This window comes from Stegastes partitus, unplaced genomic scaffold, assembly GCF_000690725.1.
Source record: "Stegastes partitus isolate 25-593 unplaced genomic scaffold, Stegastes_partitus-1.0.2 Scaffold1588, whole genome shotgun sequence".
Taxonomy (NCBI): Eukaryota; Metazoa; Chordata; class Actinopteri; family Pomacentridae; genus Stegastes; species Stegastes partitus.
In genome coordinates this window covers 30,352-50,975 of record NW_007579319.1, presented here as the reverse complement: position 1 = coordinate 50,975, position 20,624 = coordinate 30,352, and the positions used below count along the sequence as shown (strand labels likewise).

Here is a 20,624-nt window from a genome sequence, read left to right as displayed (position 1 = left end):
GAGCTTCTTAAGTCAACTCTTCCAGAGGAGTTACTCCCTAATCTTTTGTCAAACCCACGTGAAAAATGAAACCTAACAACTATTGCTGCTAGTCATTTATCAAGAAAAATGCCAAACATTAGCTACTTCCCAACAGAAATTTGGTGGTAGGTTTCTCTGTTCTATTGAATGCCGTTGGTTAAACATGTCACAATGATCTCTAGGAACTAAAAAAATAGGTCTTTGTGTTCATTTTCTGACATTTTACAAACCCCTCAATCTGGGTTTTTCATAAGCAAATAATGCATCAACAAAAAAAAAATCCACTGTGTGCAAAAATAAGAGCACAATACGGTCTGACCACGCACAATACATCCATCTAATCTGGTAGTGGTGCTGTCAAGAGGAGAAATTTTAGTACAAACTGTAAATCACAACCTACAGCATTTACAGCGGGACTCTTTACTTCATGTATCAACCATAAATCCAGCTTAATAGGTACATTTTTCTCATTTATTTAAGTGCAACTCACATCGCAAAATCACGTGTTGCTTTTGTAAATCAAAGTTGCATCATTCTGTCGAAACGGGGACTTTGAGGTGGACAAAACAGGCACAGAAATGACGGAAAACTGAAGACGGAGAGCATCTCTGTCACTGTTAATCCTTATCATTAATGAGCGACAGAGAGAGCGACACTGATAGAAAAAGGGAGAGGGAGGCCTGTCTCATCATTGTTGAGATAAGGATGGATGATAATGGCTGCCTGTCGTGTTAGAAGGTGATCCATCCCCACTAGCGATTATTACAGCCACATATGATGCTCAGAAGACAGATATTAAATGGAAATTGAGCGTACAGCTTATATGTATGTAGATATTTGTTCGTAACATTGACAATTTACGGGCATTTAGCTGGCACTCGTATCCACAGTGACTTGAAGTGAATGAGCAGATAAAGGCTTAGTGTCTCACTCGAGGACAGTTGATAGACGTTTGATGGACACACGGGCGGATGTGGTGATTGAATCTGAAGCTTTTAAGTTGTCAACACGAGACAAGCCACCTGCCCGACTATTGAGGTACAAATTAACATTTCAATGCGCTGACATCCTCATAAAAGTCAAAAAGATACACTTCTCTGGAACAGTTTGTCCATCACTAAGCAGCGGAGAGTTTTTTTTTTTTTTTTCTTTCCACTGAGCAGAAGTGACATGTTTAGCTTGGAGGAGGCTATGAGTCATAATCCAGGTTCATGGCAGAAATGCGTTGAATGATGTGTTAAATCAGGAGTGCAGATACCGAAGCGTCTCTATTCAGAAGCATACAGAGTTTTAGATTTTAAATTGAGTATTTATCCATCTGTTCATGTCCATCCATTATCGTGGCTTGTTTTGAAAGTTGGCACTCTCCGACGCGTCTGCTGCGCCTGTAAAGTCATATTTCCCTGACATCCTGAAAACATCATCAGTTTATTTTTTCAGATGCAGCTGCTTCATGGGACAGTAGCACTGTGACAGTTTGATGAGAGCTGGTGCTGTCGGTCGTGGCAGAACCAGAGCGCGCTGTCAGGATCAAACACACTGTTTCCTCCTTTCAGGTTATATCTGTCAGATTATCGCTTTTATTTTGGAAATGTTTCACTCCAGAATTACATAACCACTGGAATCCTTGTGAAAAAGGTGACAACCGTGCACGAGAAATGATTGATAGCATTAAAATCAAATAAATTGTTTTTGGGAGGTTTTTTTATTTTGTTTTTTTTTAGGGGCAGTAGGAAACCACATGGCTTAAAAAAATAAAAATAAAACTACAGACTGGATCCTTTGCAAAGCACTACATTATTACCTTTAATTTGGGGTTCTCCCATTTAGCAGCATCTGAAAAATAACCTTTAGGCTACATTATGAGTAGTGAAAACTCCCACCATTTAGCATTTATAGCAGTATACGAACATTTAGTTAATGTTTATAACATCCTATCATGGTGTAAGCAGATATGAGAACACTTATAATCTTATTTATTGTATAGTATTTGTCAACAGTTATAATATCTATATGAAGATATGTTATATTACTCAAACTATGTTTTTCTGTTCGTACACTAGCCTCCAAATATGGCTGCCCAGAAGAGGAAGATGAGTTATAGCTGCTGACAAATATATTACAGGGTGTTAAACTATTTAGGTAATATTTGTATAGTGCCTACAAATAGCAGGACTTAAAGTAAAGTGTTGCAATTGAAACTATAAATATAAAAACCTCAGGTTTAGGGGGAAAAAATGTCATTTTAAGTTTTTGTTATTGTGTAAGAAAACAATACAATAATTAACATGCAACACATGGTTCCAGGGGACACACAAGTTGTGACATACTGTGTGTTTGTGTGGGTGAATAAGATGCAAAACAAAGTCTTTCCTATCTTCAGGCTTTCTGTAAACGCCATCTCCTCTGCTGTAAATAGCTTCTATATGTAGGACATCAAGTAGGTGGATTTGTAGTCTTACATAATGCTTGTTTATGTATCTACATCTAATAAGTTATGAATATTCTTGCATTCTGTAAAATGCTGTGGGCTGCACAATTACTGTACATGATTGATATCAGACAGCATGATGAAAACAAATTCTGAGGACTAATTGCGCTCTCATATCATTTATGCTTCTCTCATCTGAGTTTATATGCATAAAAGCAGCTCACATACATGTAAATAATGGAGAGCAGACGTCAACATATAGCACAAAGGCATTAAAAATACATAAACAGGACATCTCAGCACACTGCAGCACTAAAGCAACACGTAGAACGCGGAGAGCTCGCCTTCCTCCTGTGATCTCACAAAACGAACATGACAGAAAGTTGCTGAAAGCTATGAAAACCACCTAACAAAGACTTCATGCCGTCATCAAAGGATGAAACCTGAAGCTGCTCTGTTGATAACGAAATGGGCTCTGACTTTGAGGGATTAGAGCATTTTGGCAGGAATTATATACAGCTAAGCTTAACCTCACTCTACTGTTAACATTTTTGTAACAGAAAATCCATATGTACATCCATAAAGATTTAGTTTCCACTTGTAGGGGTTTGGAGTTTTGGCTTTGTGTGTCAGCTGCAGCATTGAATTCTGAGAAACAGGTAGTGTTGTGTGTGTTACTCAGAGACTGGACTTGGATATTGCCAGATTTAACTGAGCAGCTTTAGAAAACTTGAAATAGGTCCTCTTGCCTAACCTTGCCTCAAAAGGCAATTCCACTTTTTAACAGTGTAGGGTTTCTTTTTGCAGTTTTGGCCAACATTCAGCAGTTGCCTCTTATAATAGATTCTCAATTCAAAATTGATTCTCTATTCAATAAACAGAAAAGAAGCACATTGTCTACAGGCTCCTACAGAAAAGACAGACATACGTGTGCCAGTTCTTTGTTTGAAAACTGCAATGATTTGGAGGTGCACAAACAGTAAAATGAACTATTTTAGTGAGCATCAACAATCAAAAAGTGGCCCACCTTTTCTCAGTATGTGTGCTTTACTCTGCTGTTGCTGCTACACTCCAGGAAACAAATTACCCATAATGCTGTACAGACGCAGGTCTTTTGAAATTGGATAGACTCAGTAATTTTCTCCACCTGATCAAAGTGTACATTGGCTTGTTTGCTTGTGCTGCGGTTCAGCGCTTCACACGATGATGGCATACAAGGTATTCACGAATCACCTTTGTATTGCAGAACTGGTTATTAGAAATCATTAAAGCCTTAATGCACCAGATGATTGCTTTAATTATAGATAAAGTGGAGGTAACGCTTGTGTATGCTGTACATCCTGTGGGTGCTGCGCTTCACTGTCTTTTCGTTTTCATAGACATGTTATTACCAACATCCCAGAGAAGATTTCTGGAATTTACAAATCAATTCAGAATTATAAAATTGTGTCAATCACCTGATTTGGCTTTTTTCTTCTCCACACAAGGATATCTGTGTGATCCAGAGATGCAACACGGGCAACCAGTTCCCTAATTTCACGATGCTAATTCAGTTATCAATTCTGTAATCAAAGCTCAATTTTACCACCAGATAAAAGCTGACATTAACTGACATTTTTCACCAAACAAGGTGTAAACACAACCCAGACATTTTGCCATGAAGTTGGTGAGGTGAACTTAACGGCTGTTATATACACAACTAGCAATTATTGGGTCATTTGGAATCCTTTTTCTGGCCATCTGTTAAGTATAAGCTCAGTCAGTGTTCACTCTCTTATAGTGTATAGCTGCTTTAGGTCTTCACCAACCGTTAGCTGCCACAAGCATGGGAAAAAAAACTAAGTACAGCTGATGAAAATTATAGGCTTTTTGACATATTTGGACAAGCAAACATTTGATCCTCTTTGATACAGTGCCTGCTGATTCTAAATGCTCCACTGTGTCAGCTGTTTGGCGCTGAGCAGGTAGTGTACTGAGGGTTTTAAGAGCTTTTTCAAAGAAAACAGCCTCCTGCTGCTGCTGAAAACAACACTATGTGAGCAGCGAGAGTGAACCAAGCCAGTGAAGTTGTGGGCCGGACAGCTTATAGAGTTGAAACTCACTATAAAGCTCCATAAACCCTGACGGTAGCAGCAGATTGAGCTGATAATCCTCTGTAGGCTCATCACTACTACACACTGGAAGTGCAGAAAATGAAACAATGATATCATGATAGCAATGCGCATGTGATCAGTCATGCCGGTAAACTACCTGGTTTACAACATAATGCATAGTTAGAGTGAGAACCTCTCGCTTCACTTTCCTACACATAGAATTTGGGTTTAATTCATTTGCCAAATAGAGACAAAACACACAAAGAAGCTAAAGATAAATTTAAATTCCAACTATTTCGTATCTGTGTATTTATCTAGCAATGCTAGGCTAGCAACCTGCTTCACATTGAAAAATATAGACTCAAATATTTAAATAGAATCATAATAAAACATTTGTGTGAACCCGTAAATCTAAAAACCTTACGTCAGCAATATAAGCAATGATGTCTTATTTTAGCGTAGACTTCTACCAACCATGAAAGCTTACCATCCCCACTTTGCAACATTAGCATTCGTGAGAATGATTGTAAATCAAGCTAAATTATCAAATTTCTCAACATTCAAAGTAAAAACAACTTAATCAGAACACTATTAACCAGACAAATAGCCAGTATCGCCAGTAGCTCATAGTGTAGTGGTCATTTGCTGACATACAAGATGACAGTTCTGACCGACAGGCATTAAGCATCACAGTAGATTTTCTCATGGTGGCTCTTTGCTAGCTAACATCTCACAATGCACTCTGCTCGCCGGTTATCTGCTCCACAGGTCACGATAGTGTTAAACAAAAAAAAATGCTAATCCACAATACATTTTCGGATTTGTATGTCCTTCTTTTTCTGCCTCATCTGTAAATATATTGTTATTTGGATATGTTTTTATTGGCAATTAATCGAATAATTATTAATCGGTAACATCACAACAATTATGGATTAAGTGGAATCTCAACATGACACAGGGGACAGAGCTGTTGTAATTAGTTACACAACTTGTGTACATATTAACTGTCTACGTCCACAGTTCACACAGTCGGGTCGTATGCCTTATTTTGATCATCCATTATGTATAGTTGTCAGATTGGTCACCCCGGTTGAAACATTTAGAATATTATGTGTTTATACGAGTGTCAGTCATTAAACATGATCTGGTCAAAGTGTAGTGCATGTGTACGCTTAAATATGCACTATACGGATTCCAACGTGTCCATCATCATGTGCATTTGCATCTTACTGTACAAGATACAATCTGGCAGAGATGTTTGAGCTTTTCACCCACACACAGGGACTATCAGCAATGACGCAGGACTGTCTCTCATTTCCTTATTTAACCAGAGCTGAGCAGATCCAACAGTGTTTTCCTGTCGAAGTGAATATGATCAATAAACAGGCAGATGATAACACAGGGCGACAGAGTGGTTTGGCTGTGCCTCACTTGCTTCCTGTTCTGATATTATCTGCCTTTCTTTTTTCTTTTTTTTTTAAAATCTATCTCTCCGTTTTCCCCTTCGTCTGTTTCATTTTTTTACAGTGAGTCTCTCTTCTCTCCCTCTCTGTCGGGCTCTGCGTTATAAAACTCGCTCTTTCTGTTTATCTTACCTACTCTCTTCCTTGGTTTTTTCCACCTGACTGCTAAGGGATAAGGACTGCAACTTGATGTTGTATACATGCTGGGAAATCATCACTCAAATTCTGTTTCCATGACAAACAAGCCCTTCTGTGTATGTGGCGTGCTTCTGTTGTTTGCGACTGCATCGTTTGTCTGCATTTGTGTGTCCATGTATGCTTTCCTTTGTCAGTTTTATATATATATATATATATCGTTCCCTGTCTCAGTGTGTCGTCTCTGTGTTTGTCTTTGCGTGCCGTATGTGTTCATATCTCACTGTCTCTGTGTGTGTGTTTGTGTGTGTGTGTGTGTGTGTGTGTGTTTGTGTGTCAGGCCATCTGTTCTCTGTCGGGTCTGGTCCTGACTCTCAGGGCTTTGTCTTCCTCCCTGTGTTCTGGGATCAAGTAGACAGACATGTACCATAACTCCTTCTCAGATGTGATGTCCCCTATTCACACTGTTTATTAGCGGAGCCCACATGCTGGTGGAGGTTGGGGAGAAAGAAAGGGTTTGTTTTGAATTCTTCCTAGTGTCACCCACATGTACTGAGGAGTTTGATCCTGAAAAGAGAGATGTATAAGAAGTATCAGTTACAAAATGTAATAGAGCATGTTTGACTCTTGTGAGATCTTACATCTCACATGTACTGGAAAACATCCGCAGAGAATTGACCAGTGAACTAATAGGGAGCGTTTCAGATGAGGTGACCTGCCACTCTGTTTTCTGAAACCTGGTATAAAACCTTTTTAAACCTTCAAAGCATGGCTTGTTTTACAGACACTCTCACATACCTTGGATGGCTAGCGACTCAGCACCAATCTACCACAACATTAACACCACAGACAGATGAAGTAAATAAAAGTGATCATCTCATTACAATACAAAGTTCTGCTGGAAAACCTGGCCCAACAGCAGCAGCCTCCCCCAGCAGTACTATGCACACCACCAAAAACTACTCAGAACAGACTTGAGGAACACAAGAAAGAGCCCAAAGCATTATGCTGGCCTTTAAACTCCCAGATCCCAAACCAACTAAGCATCCCTAGGATGTGCCAGAACAAACCCGATTCACGGGGGTCCCAAACTGTAACTCACAGAACCCAAAGTATCAGTTACCAACGTCCTGGTGTCAAACATTACACCCCAAGAGGTGTTGTTCAGAGATGCTTTGGTGGCACAAGGAGGACTATACAATTTAATTTAAGCCATACATATGTCAGCGTAGCCATACATAGTATTAGTGACAAAAATATCTTTGTCATTTATAACATTTTGTTCTCATTGTGGACACAGCCCAGTGTAACTTCTCGTAGAGGAACAGCTACCAAAACCAAATTAGTCAGCTCAGTCATTTCTATGCAGTCACGTTCTTGTGGTTACTACAACACTGTCACTGTTGTGTGACTGTGCAAAAATACACAAATAACCAGCAGTTTTGTTGAGTTTTTCAGGGGACAAAGCAGCTAAGTGGCAACAATTTCCAGGAAGGTGCAAGCTTATGCGCCTCTCTGGCTGCCTAAGTAGAAAAATTTAGGGAAATGACTTGTGCATTTACAGAAGAACAGTCTAAGCAGCTGATATAACTATGAGATTCCCATATCAGTCTTTAGACCGCTAACTGGAAATGTTTTGACTGTTGTCCTTTCAGATGGTCATTTTTCATGCTCCAGTTCTGCTTTTAGATGCCCTGATTCATGAATTATACAAAACCTAATTCCTCATTATTAGTAGGATCAGGTCCATCTTTGTTTGCAGAGCTGTTGTCATGAAACCTTTCTTTTTTTCTGAACTAAATGTGCAACCTATAATATTCCATCATATAAATGAAGTAAAACTGGAAATTACAACATTGTTCTCTATATTGTTCATTCAGCAAACTGCGAGTTAAAAAAAACAAAGGAAAGCTGTTTCATCATTTGAACACTTGGCAGTAGAATGCTTGCTAACAACCCAAGATATAGATTTGAGGTTTGCCGTTGTGTACATGAAACGCACCAATACATACTCAGTGTTTATTCGGTTGCTGAATCCAGTTGAGCATTGAAGTGAAAATTAATTTTCTGAGCAGCAAGTGTGTGTTTTTTTTCCGCTTTGAAAATTGGACGCAAAACCCAAGGACATTACAGCAGGTTTATGAATCAGCGATCACATGTTGGCCAGAATTACAGTGAGAGAAGTAAACAAATGAATCATCTTCAGAGAATACAGTATTTGGTCTGCTGATGACACCTCTAACACGAGCAAATGCCCCGTGAGCCTTGCCAGGCTATAATGAGAGAGGTCAACTGCAGGTGCAGGCTTTGTGCAGGCACTACAGATTTACAGCATTTCATTGTGGCAGAAAACACAACAGACTTAAAAATTCAGGATTGCATTGTGTGTGTGTGTATATATATATAGCAGCTGTGTGTCTCAACGCTTTAAAGGTATGTAAGAGTGGATTAGCAACAGTAGCACAACAGTAGCACAAAATAGAGCAAAGAAGATGTAAGAAAGGAGGTTAAATTACACATTAGTATACTGTAAGATCGTTTTACTTATGGAGACTTGGTAAGAGTGTATATAGACTAAAGAAAAAAAAGGTTTCTTTTGATTCCTGTCGAGCATTTTATTCTGGATGCTATTCCTGTGTCTATTGTGTCATTTCACTCCTTTGTTCAGATATTTAGTTTGCTCTTTTTCTGCTTGCTGCATTTCTTGTCTCTCCGTCATCGCTCTGACAGGTTTTGATCGCTCAGTTGCGCCTCCTGGACGTTTACCCTGTTTCAGTTTCTCTGTTTCTATCTCTGTCCTCCTCGTGGAGTTACCAGGGAGACGGTTGGCATCTGAGAACAATCATCAGACTGTAGTGAGGGCTTTAGACCTTGCACCACACTCTCTCCCTCTCCTTTGCGTACAGGGCCTGGTTCTGGCCCTGTCCTGCTGCTAGTGCATTCCTCACCCTGCACCGCATTAGCAGCGATGGCGATCATTGCTCGCTGCTAAGACATCAGCTGTTCTGTAATGCCATCCTGGGGCTTTCTGTCGCTATGAGACAACCTAGTGTTCACTCGTACCGACACCGACTCTCCCCTAACTCTTTCTAGGACATAATACAGCCTTTCAAAGAGCCTTTACTACATTAGAGGTGGTGGTTTTTGTAGCATTAGCTTGCAGTAGCACCAATACAACCATTATTTCAACACGAGACATGTTAGCTTTAGCCGAACTAGGAGGAGGAGTCAGTGTTGTCATCTGGTTTAAAAGATACAGTGCTACTATCTCTGGGCTTCCCATGGAAATACATATTGATTAATACTACAGATATGTCCTTGCAGAACGTTTTCAGACAGAAAATACCTAACAACAATTACTCTGATTGTCAGCTATCAAGGTAATCGCTGATATTTCTATAACTGTGTAATCAGCTTAATTATTTTAAGGGGGAAAAAATCCTTTGATTCCAGCTTCTTAAATAGGATAATTTTCTGGTTTCTTTTCTTCTCTTTTTTTTTTTTTTTTCCTTTTCTATAGACCAAACAGTAAATCAACAATGACAATAATCCTTCGATGCAGCATCAGGGTTCCAAATCTGAAAGAACGTGAGAAGAACTAAATAGCAAAAAAATTTAAAAAGCATTGAGATCAGAAAAGCAAAAACTGATAGCATCTGTGACATCTCAGCTCTTTGTTGTAGATGATGGAACTGCAGAACCACAACATTTGTATGTTGTTACAATAAGATGTAAAAGGTTGTCATTTAGGGGATTTTATTTTTTAAAAAAAAGGAGCTCTCCAACAAATGTCTAGGAGCCATGTAAAATCTCTCACATGTCTGTATTTTATAGCGAAATAGATGGATTTGTGGGAAAAGTGACAATTTTATGAGGTCTCACCGTGCTGAATTAAGTGGATGTTAGCCAAACACTAAATAAGGGATGAGATACAGCCTTTACAGCCTTTTCCGAGGTCTTTCCTAGGTTGTACGTGACAGAATTGTGGCATAGCAACAGACTACAAAGTGGCGTGTTTAGGTTTCTCTCCTACCTTCCTCTCTCTGAACTCTCCCCCTTTCTCTTTTCCTCTATCACCCCTCCCTGCCTTCTTCACACTTCTTCACTGTCTCTTTTTTTTTCCCCTCCGTCACCTATTCCCTCCCTCAGAGCTCTCCTGATTCCTGCAGAGACATGCTGCGTCATGGAAACAACCGGCTCAGTGTGCACGTGTATGTGTGTGATAGTGTGTGTGTGTGTGTGTGTGTGTGTGTGTGTGTATGTGTGTAGGATAGCTGGTGTTAAAGACACCCTAACAGCACCTCCTGCTGTCCTGCATGGCAGATTATTATAGGCAGTGAAGATTTACAAGGAGGCAGAGAGATGCTCAAACCGCAAAAATCTGCACACATATCTGTATATTTCATATTATGTCGTCTTAAATTCTCTGCATTTCTGATGGTATTTATTTGGGCAGTATGTGTTGGTAAGAGGCAGTTGCTGCCCAAAGAGAATAATTATGGTTTCTGGATAAATAAGAGCATTAAATTTAATTATTTTTCCATTCACTAGATGATTCAGCCGCTCACAGAGCCTCCAAACGGTCACGGAGGGAATTTTTATTTCTGGACTATTTTACCTCACCATAGCATTTGCATTTCCTCTGATCCAGGGAGAGAGGCTGAGCTGTGTTGTGATACAGTAGCATGCATTGTGGTTGACAGTGAAAGTCACAAGTCTGCACCGCTGCATTTAGAAAGAAAACTAGTGGAGCTGACACTGACTACATGCAGTGTTTGTGTTTGTGCAGTGATGGTTGTGCTGGCTGGAGCGTTGTATTGAAGCTACTGTATCCCGGACCTCCTGTGATGTGTTGGTAACATATCAGTCACAGAAGCGCTGCAGGGTCAAACAGTAGTACAGCTGGACACATCCATAGCGCCATAGATCGAACCACAGCAGCAGCAGCATAACCATATCCACCCACAGCTTCAGCCGTCACAGCCAGGCAGAGCAGCTGCAGCTGTGCTCACATCCAGCAGCTGGATGCTGTCGGAGAGCTGGCTTTTAAAATGAGTAATGAGCAGTAAATGCATCATGTAAAGTGTCACATCATCTCGTCTTTGTGTTTTAACTGGCAGTGTGTTGTAGCAGGACTGTATCAAGACACCAACTGCTTATGGATCAGGAAGAATACAAAACTTATTTTGAGATAACGCAGAGTGAGTAAGTAATGTTCCTCATAGTGATCTTTGCTCTTTGGAGTCTAATGTAGTTTTGATTTGCAGCACATATAATTTGGTCTGCCGTTATGCCAACGAGATAGCATTTTCCTTTGCTCACAGTGTTGTTTCTGATTTGTGAAAAACTCGTATTTATATAATTTTAAACCAGAGGAAATAGCTTTGATTGTTCTTTTTGTACTGACTTGATGTACTGATGTTGCTGTAATCATCCACATTTTGTAAAGATGAATCTACAAGCACAGGCTCATGTCAAATCAAGATTTCAGCAAAAACACTTGCAGTTTTGTCACCTGTATATAGAACACAGTATTGTCAGCACTTCTGTGTGTTCAGAGGCAACGCAAAGGAAGGAATTTAGCTAAATTTTAAACATAGAATTTATGTACTTGAGTTTTAGTTATTAATTATTGATTTAGTTATTTTATTAATTTTGTAATTTTTGGCTTTTATCACAAGAAGATGCACATTTTGTGTCGTTAAAGTGTCCTGTAATCACATGTGGAATGGTCCAGATGTTTAGTAAGACACAAAAAATAAAAATGTAACTGTTAAAACTACCAAAACGTAAAGCTAAATGAATTGAAAAGCCTCATCTACCTTGGAGTGGCAAACGTTGTGAGGAGTGAAAAATTGGCAACTCCTGTTCTCCTTGAGCCTCAGCATCTTCACAACAGGGTGTGTGAGTTTGTCTGTGTGCGTTGCGGAGTAAGAAAAGCTAAAATGCCACCGACACACACAGAGCTTTAGCAGCACTTCTCACAGCCCACGATGATAGAAAAAGAGCCATGAAAATCACCTAATTATACAGACACACATGCAAACACTTAAAAGCAGGGAGCATTGTCTGCAGCCTCCCACATACACACAAATAATGAACACGCTCATACTGCACACAGTCCTGGGCAGTGATAGTCCTGCAAACACACCAGAGTGTGGAGAAAGCAGGGCTGGAAAAGGAGACAGGAAACAGGATTTCTGCTGTAAAACAGGTTTATATCTTCATTCGGATGAAGTGACAGAAACAACGTGTTTGGATCTGGAGCACATTGTCACGTACTGTAAATGTCAGGTTTTATAGAAGTGTAGCGGTACACAAAATTCATGCTTTGATAGGAACCGCAGTTTTGATGATTTCTGTTTTTGAAACAGCAGAGAAAACATCAAATGGTTTTTAACTTTTACTATCAAAAACTGAAAATATTCGACCATGTAATTGTCTGTAACTCTTACTGAAGCAGTTAAAGCACCTAAAAGCTGCACATTGTCAATAAGAAAAGAAAAGAGTGGTTTACTATCTACTATAAAATAACTATACTAGAATATGCCCATAAAGATACATGCAGCATATTCATAATGAACTTAAGGCTAGAGTGCAGGACTTTTATTTTTAAGTTAAGGTTAAAAGTTTCCGATGATACAGATAAATAAAATAACAGACAGCTGGCGTTCCAAGGGAGGATTACGGTTTTAAAAAGAAAGCGAGTCAATGATGTTTGTGTGATTACTTTCACAAGCGTTGACTTTGTCACATTTTGTCAACACTAAAGACAGAGCCTTCTTATATTTAATAAACATATTATTGGAACCGTCAGATGGTGGTGGCCAGTCAACTGACATATACAATGTGAGCTGATAAGTTACAGATTCTCAGCATGAAGGAAGGTTGACTAAAACTCAAACTCAGTGTTTAATAAAAGTGGCACAATGTTTCCCAGCTACAACAGCTCCCCCCCATCATGCTATAGCTGCACGCTTCTATTACAGCAAATAGACAGATATAAATAGACTTCTGTGTTTTGCTCACAGGGTGTACCAAACAGGAAAAAAATAAATCATACTTAACCAAATGTCACATATCAAACAGTTTAGGACGAATACATATAAAATGACTTGCCTCCTGTTTGGACTACTGGCACCGTGTTCTCATTTAGAATAGTGAAAAAGTGCAACATTTTGAGGTGTTATGTGTGAGACTACCATCAGTTTGGAGATATTAACTTTGAGATGTTGGTATAATTAACAAAAACAATGAAAAATGTCACATGCAGCCTCCACTTCGCCTTAAATGTTATTCTTGCTCAGACAGAGAATTCTGCTAAATCGGTTTAGGACACAAAACCATGTACAAAACTGTAGCTGTTGGATGCATTATGCTCTCTTTACTTTCTGTACATTCAGACATGTTGTCATAGGCTTTCTTTTTTTGGCAAAGAGACTTGGCAGGTTTTGTCTGCCATTCAGCTCTGTTTAACTTGGAAAAATCCATCGCGGTTGAGTGGCTTCTCTATAGGATTCAACATTTTGAAATGTTTACTGTGTGTACTGTTGCCACTACTGTTTGTATTTAGGTGCCACTTCTACATTGTATGAGCTGAAGGTAACCTTGAACATAATTGTGTTGTTGGATACAAAAGTCTTCAAAATCCTTGGTGTACTTGCTCTATTTATGCCTTTTATTGCTGGATTTGAAAGACAATTACCTTCAACTATTTTCTTATTTATGAGAAATGAACAGCAACCCTGACCTGTTTGTTTTTGTTGTCCCCTTCTCTCTCTTTACCTTTTCTTTTCATTCCTACCAATCCCCTCTCATTTCCACCACTCTGCATCCTCCTCTTCCCTTCTCTCAGGTTTGTCAAAGTCCTTCCCATTGGACAACCCTTTGTTTGACAGCTGGCTCGCCCAGTCGGTTCAGATCACCGCCGACGACATGCTGAGCCAGTGGGCTCTGGGTGCTCAGCATCGAGACAAGAGCGGCAGCCTGCTCTCTGACCAGGTAGGACTTCAGCAGCTCGAAGCCTGGAAATGACACCTAAGCTGCTGACAACTGATAAACACAGTAGATTGGTCTTGATAACGCAGCAGTGAATTGAATTCAAATGTGGATGTTTAACTTGCTAAAAATTAAAAACTGGTCTAACTGGCAGACCTTCACTTCAGTGCAAACTGCACACAGATCAGACCACTTACAGGAGGAGGAGGATTATATTCAAACAGCTGAAACCAGCAACAATATCTATCTTTGATTGAATCACAGCCCACTTCAGTGGTGGACAAAACCAGTTCCAAGAGCAAAATATGGAGCTAACCCACATCCTAAGTTACATAAAGTTTTAAGTCATAAATGTATTTTTAGTCATTGAAGGGGACGAAGCCAGAATCCATACAAAACTGGCTTCTGAAAACACAGAAAGATGTGTAGGTGAGGCAAGTCCATTGTGACCACGCTGCTTATTATGTACAAGGAAAGCGCACACAGATGAGTTCATTTTTGCTCATTGCTGGGCTGAAATTTAGTACGGAGCTCCTTGTGAACCAACATCAACATGACTTCCACATCTGGGCCAAGCCAAAATATTTGCTCAGCTTAATTAATTTCCCTTTGGTTATGTTGTCTGAGTAAAATGGTGCACTGCTACAAGTCTGGGTTCGTGGCAGGATCATTTTAACAGTTTTTAGCAGCATAACACAACTCAAACTAGGAGCACAGCCAGCACTAAAAAGACGACTTTGGAATCATTCACACTGAGTGAATGTACAACAGGTTGCTGAGCCAGTCAAAGGATACCAGCAACCTAAACCATCCATCTGATTGTATTCTACATTTTCACATGAAATGACCAACCTACTAAACAGACAGATTTAGTGTGTTTATCTTTCCCATAGAGCTCCACTGTTGTCCAAAATCTACTAACCAGTGAAACATGCTCTTGCACAGGATGGCACATTCCTTCTATATCATAGACATTGGCACTGTAACATATTTTCAGCAGCTGCCTCATTTAGCGTCCTTGCTTCCATTCTAAATGTCTAATAATCCGCTGCTGGAAATAGTCCCAAAAAATGGACAGTTTGATCCTGTTTAAATAATATTCACAGTACCCACCTCTTATAGTTTTTTTTTATTTAGTAAATAGTGTACAGTATGTATCCTAGGGCTGCACTTTTACTTTTTTTTTCTTTTTTTTTTTAAACTGATGCGTGCGAGCTGTGTCATTGTCCCAGATCTGCAGCTCTTTTGCTCACTTTACAGCTGATTGCAGTGACTTTCACTATGCATTTCACAGCGGCTACAGTGTTAGCTATATGCTAACTTACTTCTCACCTACCTCCCACTACAAGGTCCCACTGGACCTCTGTCACAGCTACTGCAATTAAAGTGTTTACAGTGGAGCAACGTGTATAAAATATTTTAAAAATAAATCTCTAAAGCGTGTGGGTGTGTTGCACTAAAATAAATCATGTTAAAACTTAGAAATTTGGACTTTCAAAGCAGTGCAAAGTACCTGTAAACAACAACAACCCTGATGTATATTCTTTACATACATACAGAGTTGTTACTTCATTACAGACCAGTGGTCTTGGCACTGAGAGCCACAAACAGGTTAGGGAGATCAGAAAAAAGATGAATGTCATTTTGGCCAGCAAAATTATGGAATATCACCAGCTTTTTCCTAAAGGACATAAGTTGTCACAACACAAACAGCTGCTATATAGCAGTTTGCTATAATTCCATCAATGTAAAGGCGCTCCTGTGGGAGAAGAAATAGATCAAGACCCTTCCCTTTATAGCCAACCCAAATCAAGATAGGAGTCTACAAATGTGGGAGTGGAGCCTTTTGCTTTTCAAGTGATCGTTTCTCTGACGTTGTGGTGGCCGTTAACTGCCAGCACAGTAATAAAGTCAAGTCAGTGTTTTGGCAGCAAAATCTTCTGCTCTTCAAGTTATGAGCTGTTTGCATTGTGGTCATAAAACTGTGAATAATTCCTCAAGAGTGAAAAAATGTGTCTCTTTATTGTGCTTTAAAAAAAGAGCACATATTTTCTTCTGTTATAAGTAAGGAGTTATGCCTCCACTCTTGAAACCACATTCATCCACCCTTTTGATAAATATTTGTGACTCCTTTAACTCAGATTTTTGTCTGAAAATATTCGACACAAATCTATCTTTATTTACTGGAGCAAAGTTTGGAGTTTTTCCTCACTCCTGACTGTTGATTGATCAGTGGACAAGAGAGCTGATAATCAAAGCAGAGCTGCACTGTGGCTGAACTGCTGTTGTCCTCAAGAATGTGCTGTGTTTGTGTGTTGACTGGCAGGGGGCTCTAACCAGAAAGCGCTCAGAGCTCTAGTGTTTGTGGAAGTGTTAAGGAACAAAAAAACAGGAACGTGGTCATTTTCCAATAAAACAGAAACCTGATATACTGAAAAAGAGAGCTCTGCAAGAATAAACAGAACTTTTAAAAAGACGTTAAGCGGTCACTGACCGTTATTAAACAAGTGTTCAGTTCACAAGTTACAGTTAGACCTGTAGATAACATGAATAATAAACCCTCTTTAGTGCAATACAGAAAAACAAGCAAGAGATTCAACAGGACTATCTGATGAAGGAATGAAAGATCATAATGTGCAATGCTGTCATAATACATCAGCTTTGTCATTTGTTTTTTTGTTCGACAACAAAGTGTGACATTAGTTGCACACATCCTCCACTGGTGAGCTGTTGGAAATGTTGGTAGGTGGTAGTGGGTGGGGAGGTTTGGCTTCAAAATATTAGGCAGGAATTTGACGTAATAGACAATTTAATTGTTGAATTAGTCAACTTTCTGAATATATTATCTGTTTTTTGTGTTAAGCTTGTATTATTGTGCCTTTAAACATCAACCAGTTTAACTTTCTCTTCCTCTCTTCTGTTTTACTTTGATCCATTCTCCTTTTTATCCTTTCATCATCATCTTCTCTTTCTCACCACCTCTTTTTGTCGTCCTCTCATCCAGCTCCTGCAAGGCGAGGAGAGCCTGCTTAACCTTATGATGGAGAACTCTATGCAGTCCACCTGGAAAACACCCCAGCTGGGCCGCAAACCACGAGGGAGCAACAAGCCCCGCGCTCGTGGACAACCCACCGCTAACACCCAGGCTCACGCGCTGCTTTCTGCAGCGGCTGCGTCCGCCGCCAGCAGCCCTTCGACTGCAAAGAGCCTCTGGGCGAGTGTGGCAGAGGAAAAGTCCAGCCATGTGGGCCGGAAAGGGGAGAGATCCAGGAGCTCCTCCAAGACCGTGCACCACCACCACCTTCATCACCACCAGACCAGGAGCTCTGACCTCCACAGGGACCCACCGCCCCAGCCACCCATCTCCAAAATGGATTCCTGTCACATCTCTGAGGACCGTGGCTCATGGGACAGAATCCACACGGGGAACGGTGTTGCATCGGGGGCTTCATCTGGTTTCACAGCAAGCTCGTCTCCACCTCCAGCCTCCAGCCCCGGGATCACAGTGCCCGACACTGGGGCGATCCTTCGCGGCGGGGCCCCACGGCTCCGTCTGTCCCGCCAGGGTAAATCACGAGGAAGGGGCGTCGTTGGAGGCATAACGGGGCTCGAGTCCATGGACCTGCCACTTGCAGGAAAGGACACGTCCCTGTTGGACGCTGCTGAGACTGACGGGTACTTCTCTGACGGTGAGCAGAGTGATTCAGACATGCGCTCCAGCGGACGCAAACTCCGCCTGCCACAGTTGCATTCTGGGAACGAGGACCTGCTGAGGAGGAGCGTGCTGGCATCGTAAAGAACTGAGACTCAAATGGACAAACATACACACACACAGTTATCCAAGCAGAGTCCTGCTGGCTAATTGTTTTTCCATCTGTGCCCAGTAGACAGTCTACAAAAACATGGCTGGATGGCTTTGTTCAACCAAATCCCTGTCACATCTATCAGTGGGAAATCTCTTCAGCTCTTAACCTGCTTTGTTTTGGGGGGGGAATTTGAATGTAGCTGTTGCCTATCGTACAGTAAAGCTTCTCCACTGGACCGCAGTTTGTTGTTAGCTTACCATAAGATGCTATACATTCAACAAATAGGAAACAAACATTACCTTTAGTCTTTTTTTGTTTTGTTTTGTATATTTCAGATTCATTTTGTTTCTGGGCGTTGAAGTACCCAGTTCTGGCCTCATGTCTGTGGTATCTGCCAGGCTTGGGAACAAACACTTTGGGGCATTATTATTATTATTATTCAAGCTGGTTTCAGGGTATGCTTCATTCTTGGTCTACATGGCCTGAGTTGCATCCAATGAGTCCTTGTTTTCTTGAATATGTTCAGTGGAAAGACAATTTCACACCAGTTGGTCTGAATATGTATAGAGGGTGACGTGGGACAACATGTATTCAGCCTTGAAAAGCACAACAAGCTAGTCATAAGAGCTGTAATGTAAGCACTCGTGTGTATAATAGATGCTCATGCAGGGTTGGGGTCAATTTTCTTCCTGTTGACTCAGTTGCAAAATGTACACTGAAGCCTTCATTCTCAAATTTATTTTCACGTACTTAAAAACAAAACAAATCTCCAGCTTTTCCAGTTTTTGAATAGCGAACAGATTGACCCCAACCCTGGTGCTCATTCAGATTGTCACACAGAGACACAAACACACAAACGCAGACATACTGACACATTAACTACTATAAGCAAATCCCTTTTGCTCACATCACCGTCATTGAAATATTTGATCTGACTTTTGTCAGCCGTTTTCAAATTCTTCCTAATTCTGAGGTCTTTGGTTGTTTTGTTTTTTTTGCCCAAATCTTTGGAGAAAAATCATTGTAGAAACTCTGTGCCTTCTGTCGCTTGCCCTGTGGCCCTGCCTCCCCCTTTACCCATAACGACCTTCACAATCAACCAAACAATCAGTGAGTAGATCAATCAGTCGTTTCTCAATCGGATTTGTAACAATCAGACCAAAAGGAAATCCCGCTGTATTGGTTATTGAGCGTAGCCAGCATTGGGCTCCTTGTCACCTTAACTATTGTGTAGTGCCTGAAACAAGGATGTACATGCAGCATTTTGCCATTTATCAACAAAGAATCTGCAGCAGTTAGCAAAGCAGAGCCCCAACGTACTATCAGTGCAAAGAGCTGCCTACTATTCTGTGCCCCGTAACTACATGGCTGCAGTCCAGAGTCATCGAGGAACAGAGCTTGGCCAGGTCACACTGTGAGCGCCATGTTGCTGCGTCTTTGAAAGAGTGGCCCGCAAATAGATTTATCACTCAAGTTTTGCATATAAAAAATACATAAATTTTGGACAGAGTCACAAAGGTTAGTGAAACAAACACTGAAGCCTCATTTACATGTTGTCACATTGCTGCCTTATTTGGAATTTTGTGAACTGCTGAAACAAACAGTCTAAACTCATAAGGCCCGCTGAGCTTTTTTGATGTTTCAACCACATCTCACTGGCTAGATTTCATCACCTCAGAGTAGAGAGACATGAGCATCATAAAAATTGCATAGTTAGAAGATTTCTCAGTGCCCTTTTCTCCCCCAGAAATCTTTTATGTCATTTATATACAACACCAACTCACTGTGATGTTGCCATGAGCATCCAGTGTGCAGTTTACACACATGCCTCGATGAGTTCTTCTTAAGTATTCAGTTATCTGTGGTTACTATATGAGGCATTGGGTGCTCAGTGTAGCTTTCAGACAAGCGTCAAGAGGAAATAGTCATACTTCAGATCATCCATGTGTATCTATGCAGTTTATACATTTGATGGGGTAAGATACAAGCACTGTTTGATTCAGCTAAGCACTGAGCAGGTTTATTGCACCAACATGGCCACCGCGAAAGTCTGACCTGGCCACGGTCTCGTAACTGATGGCTCTGCTGCACGTGTTCCTCCTGTTAGATAAATGTAGACAGTGTAATAATCAGCTTCAGAGGCCTGCGCTCTTAAGTTCTTGAATTGAGTTGTAAATTTGTTTTTGAAAAAGACTTTTTGTTGTTCTCTCAGAGAGTTGTATTTTGTACTTAAAGCAGTCCATGGTAATCTCAGGGGTTAAAAAAAAAAACTTTTAAAAAAGAAGAATAAAAGGTTAAAAAATTTATGGAAAAAGCAACGTAAGACGTAGATACATATATATATATACATATTTTATATCATATACAGTATATATATATATATATAAAGTGATGTGCGTATGTCTAGAAACTTCCTTATTTGGCAAGCTTCACTGTTTGAACTCCAACGCAATTACTACTGAGCATGCTCCTTCTCTCAGTATGATCACATAAACATCAGCCCTGGGTCCAATAGTCTCAATGCTCATTTTAACTTGTTTGAGTTAGCAGGTGAGTTGTGACAGGTCAGAGAAAATCTGTTCGGGACGATCTTTTCGGTCTCTCACGTGTTTTGCAACAAAGACCACACCCATCTGGACCCAAATTGGATTTTTTAAAAAAGCATCACAAGTGATTT

General features: G+C 40.3%; 1 protein-coding gene across 1 annotated transcript in view; it reads left to right on the top strand.

Moving 5' to 3' along the window:
- Window positions 1–20,251, top strand: part of LOC103371447 (protein Jade-2) — a 102,397-nt gene extending 82,146 nt beyond the window's left edge. Inside the window, exons 10-11 of the mRNA XM_008300777.1 lie at window positions 13,999–14,144; window positions 17,146–20,251. Of these exons, the coding sequence (XP_008298999.1) occupies window positions 13,999–14,144; window positions 17,146–17,937 (938 nt within the window). The 3' untranslated portion in view covers window positions 17,938–20,251. The remainder of the gene's footprint in view (window positions 1–13,998; window positions 14,145–17,145) is intronic.
- Window positions 20,252–20,624: the final 373 nt, after the last annotated feature.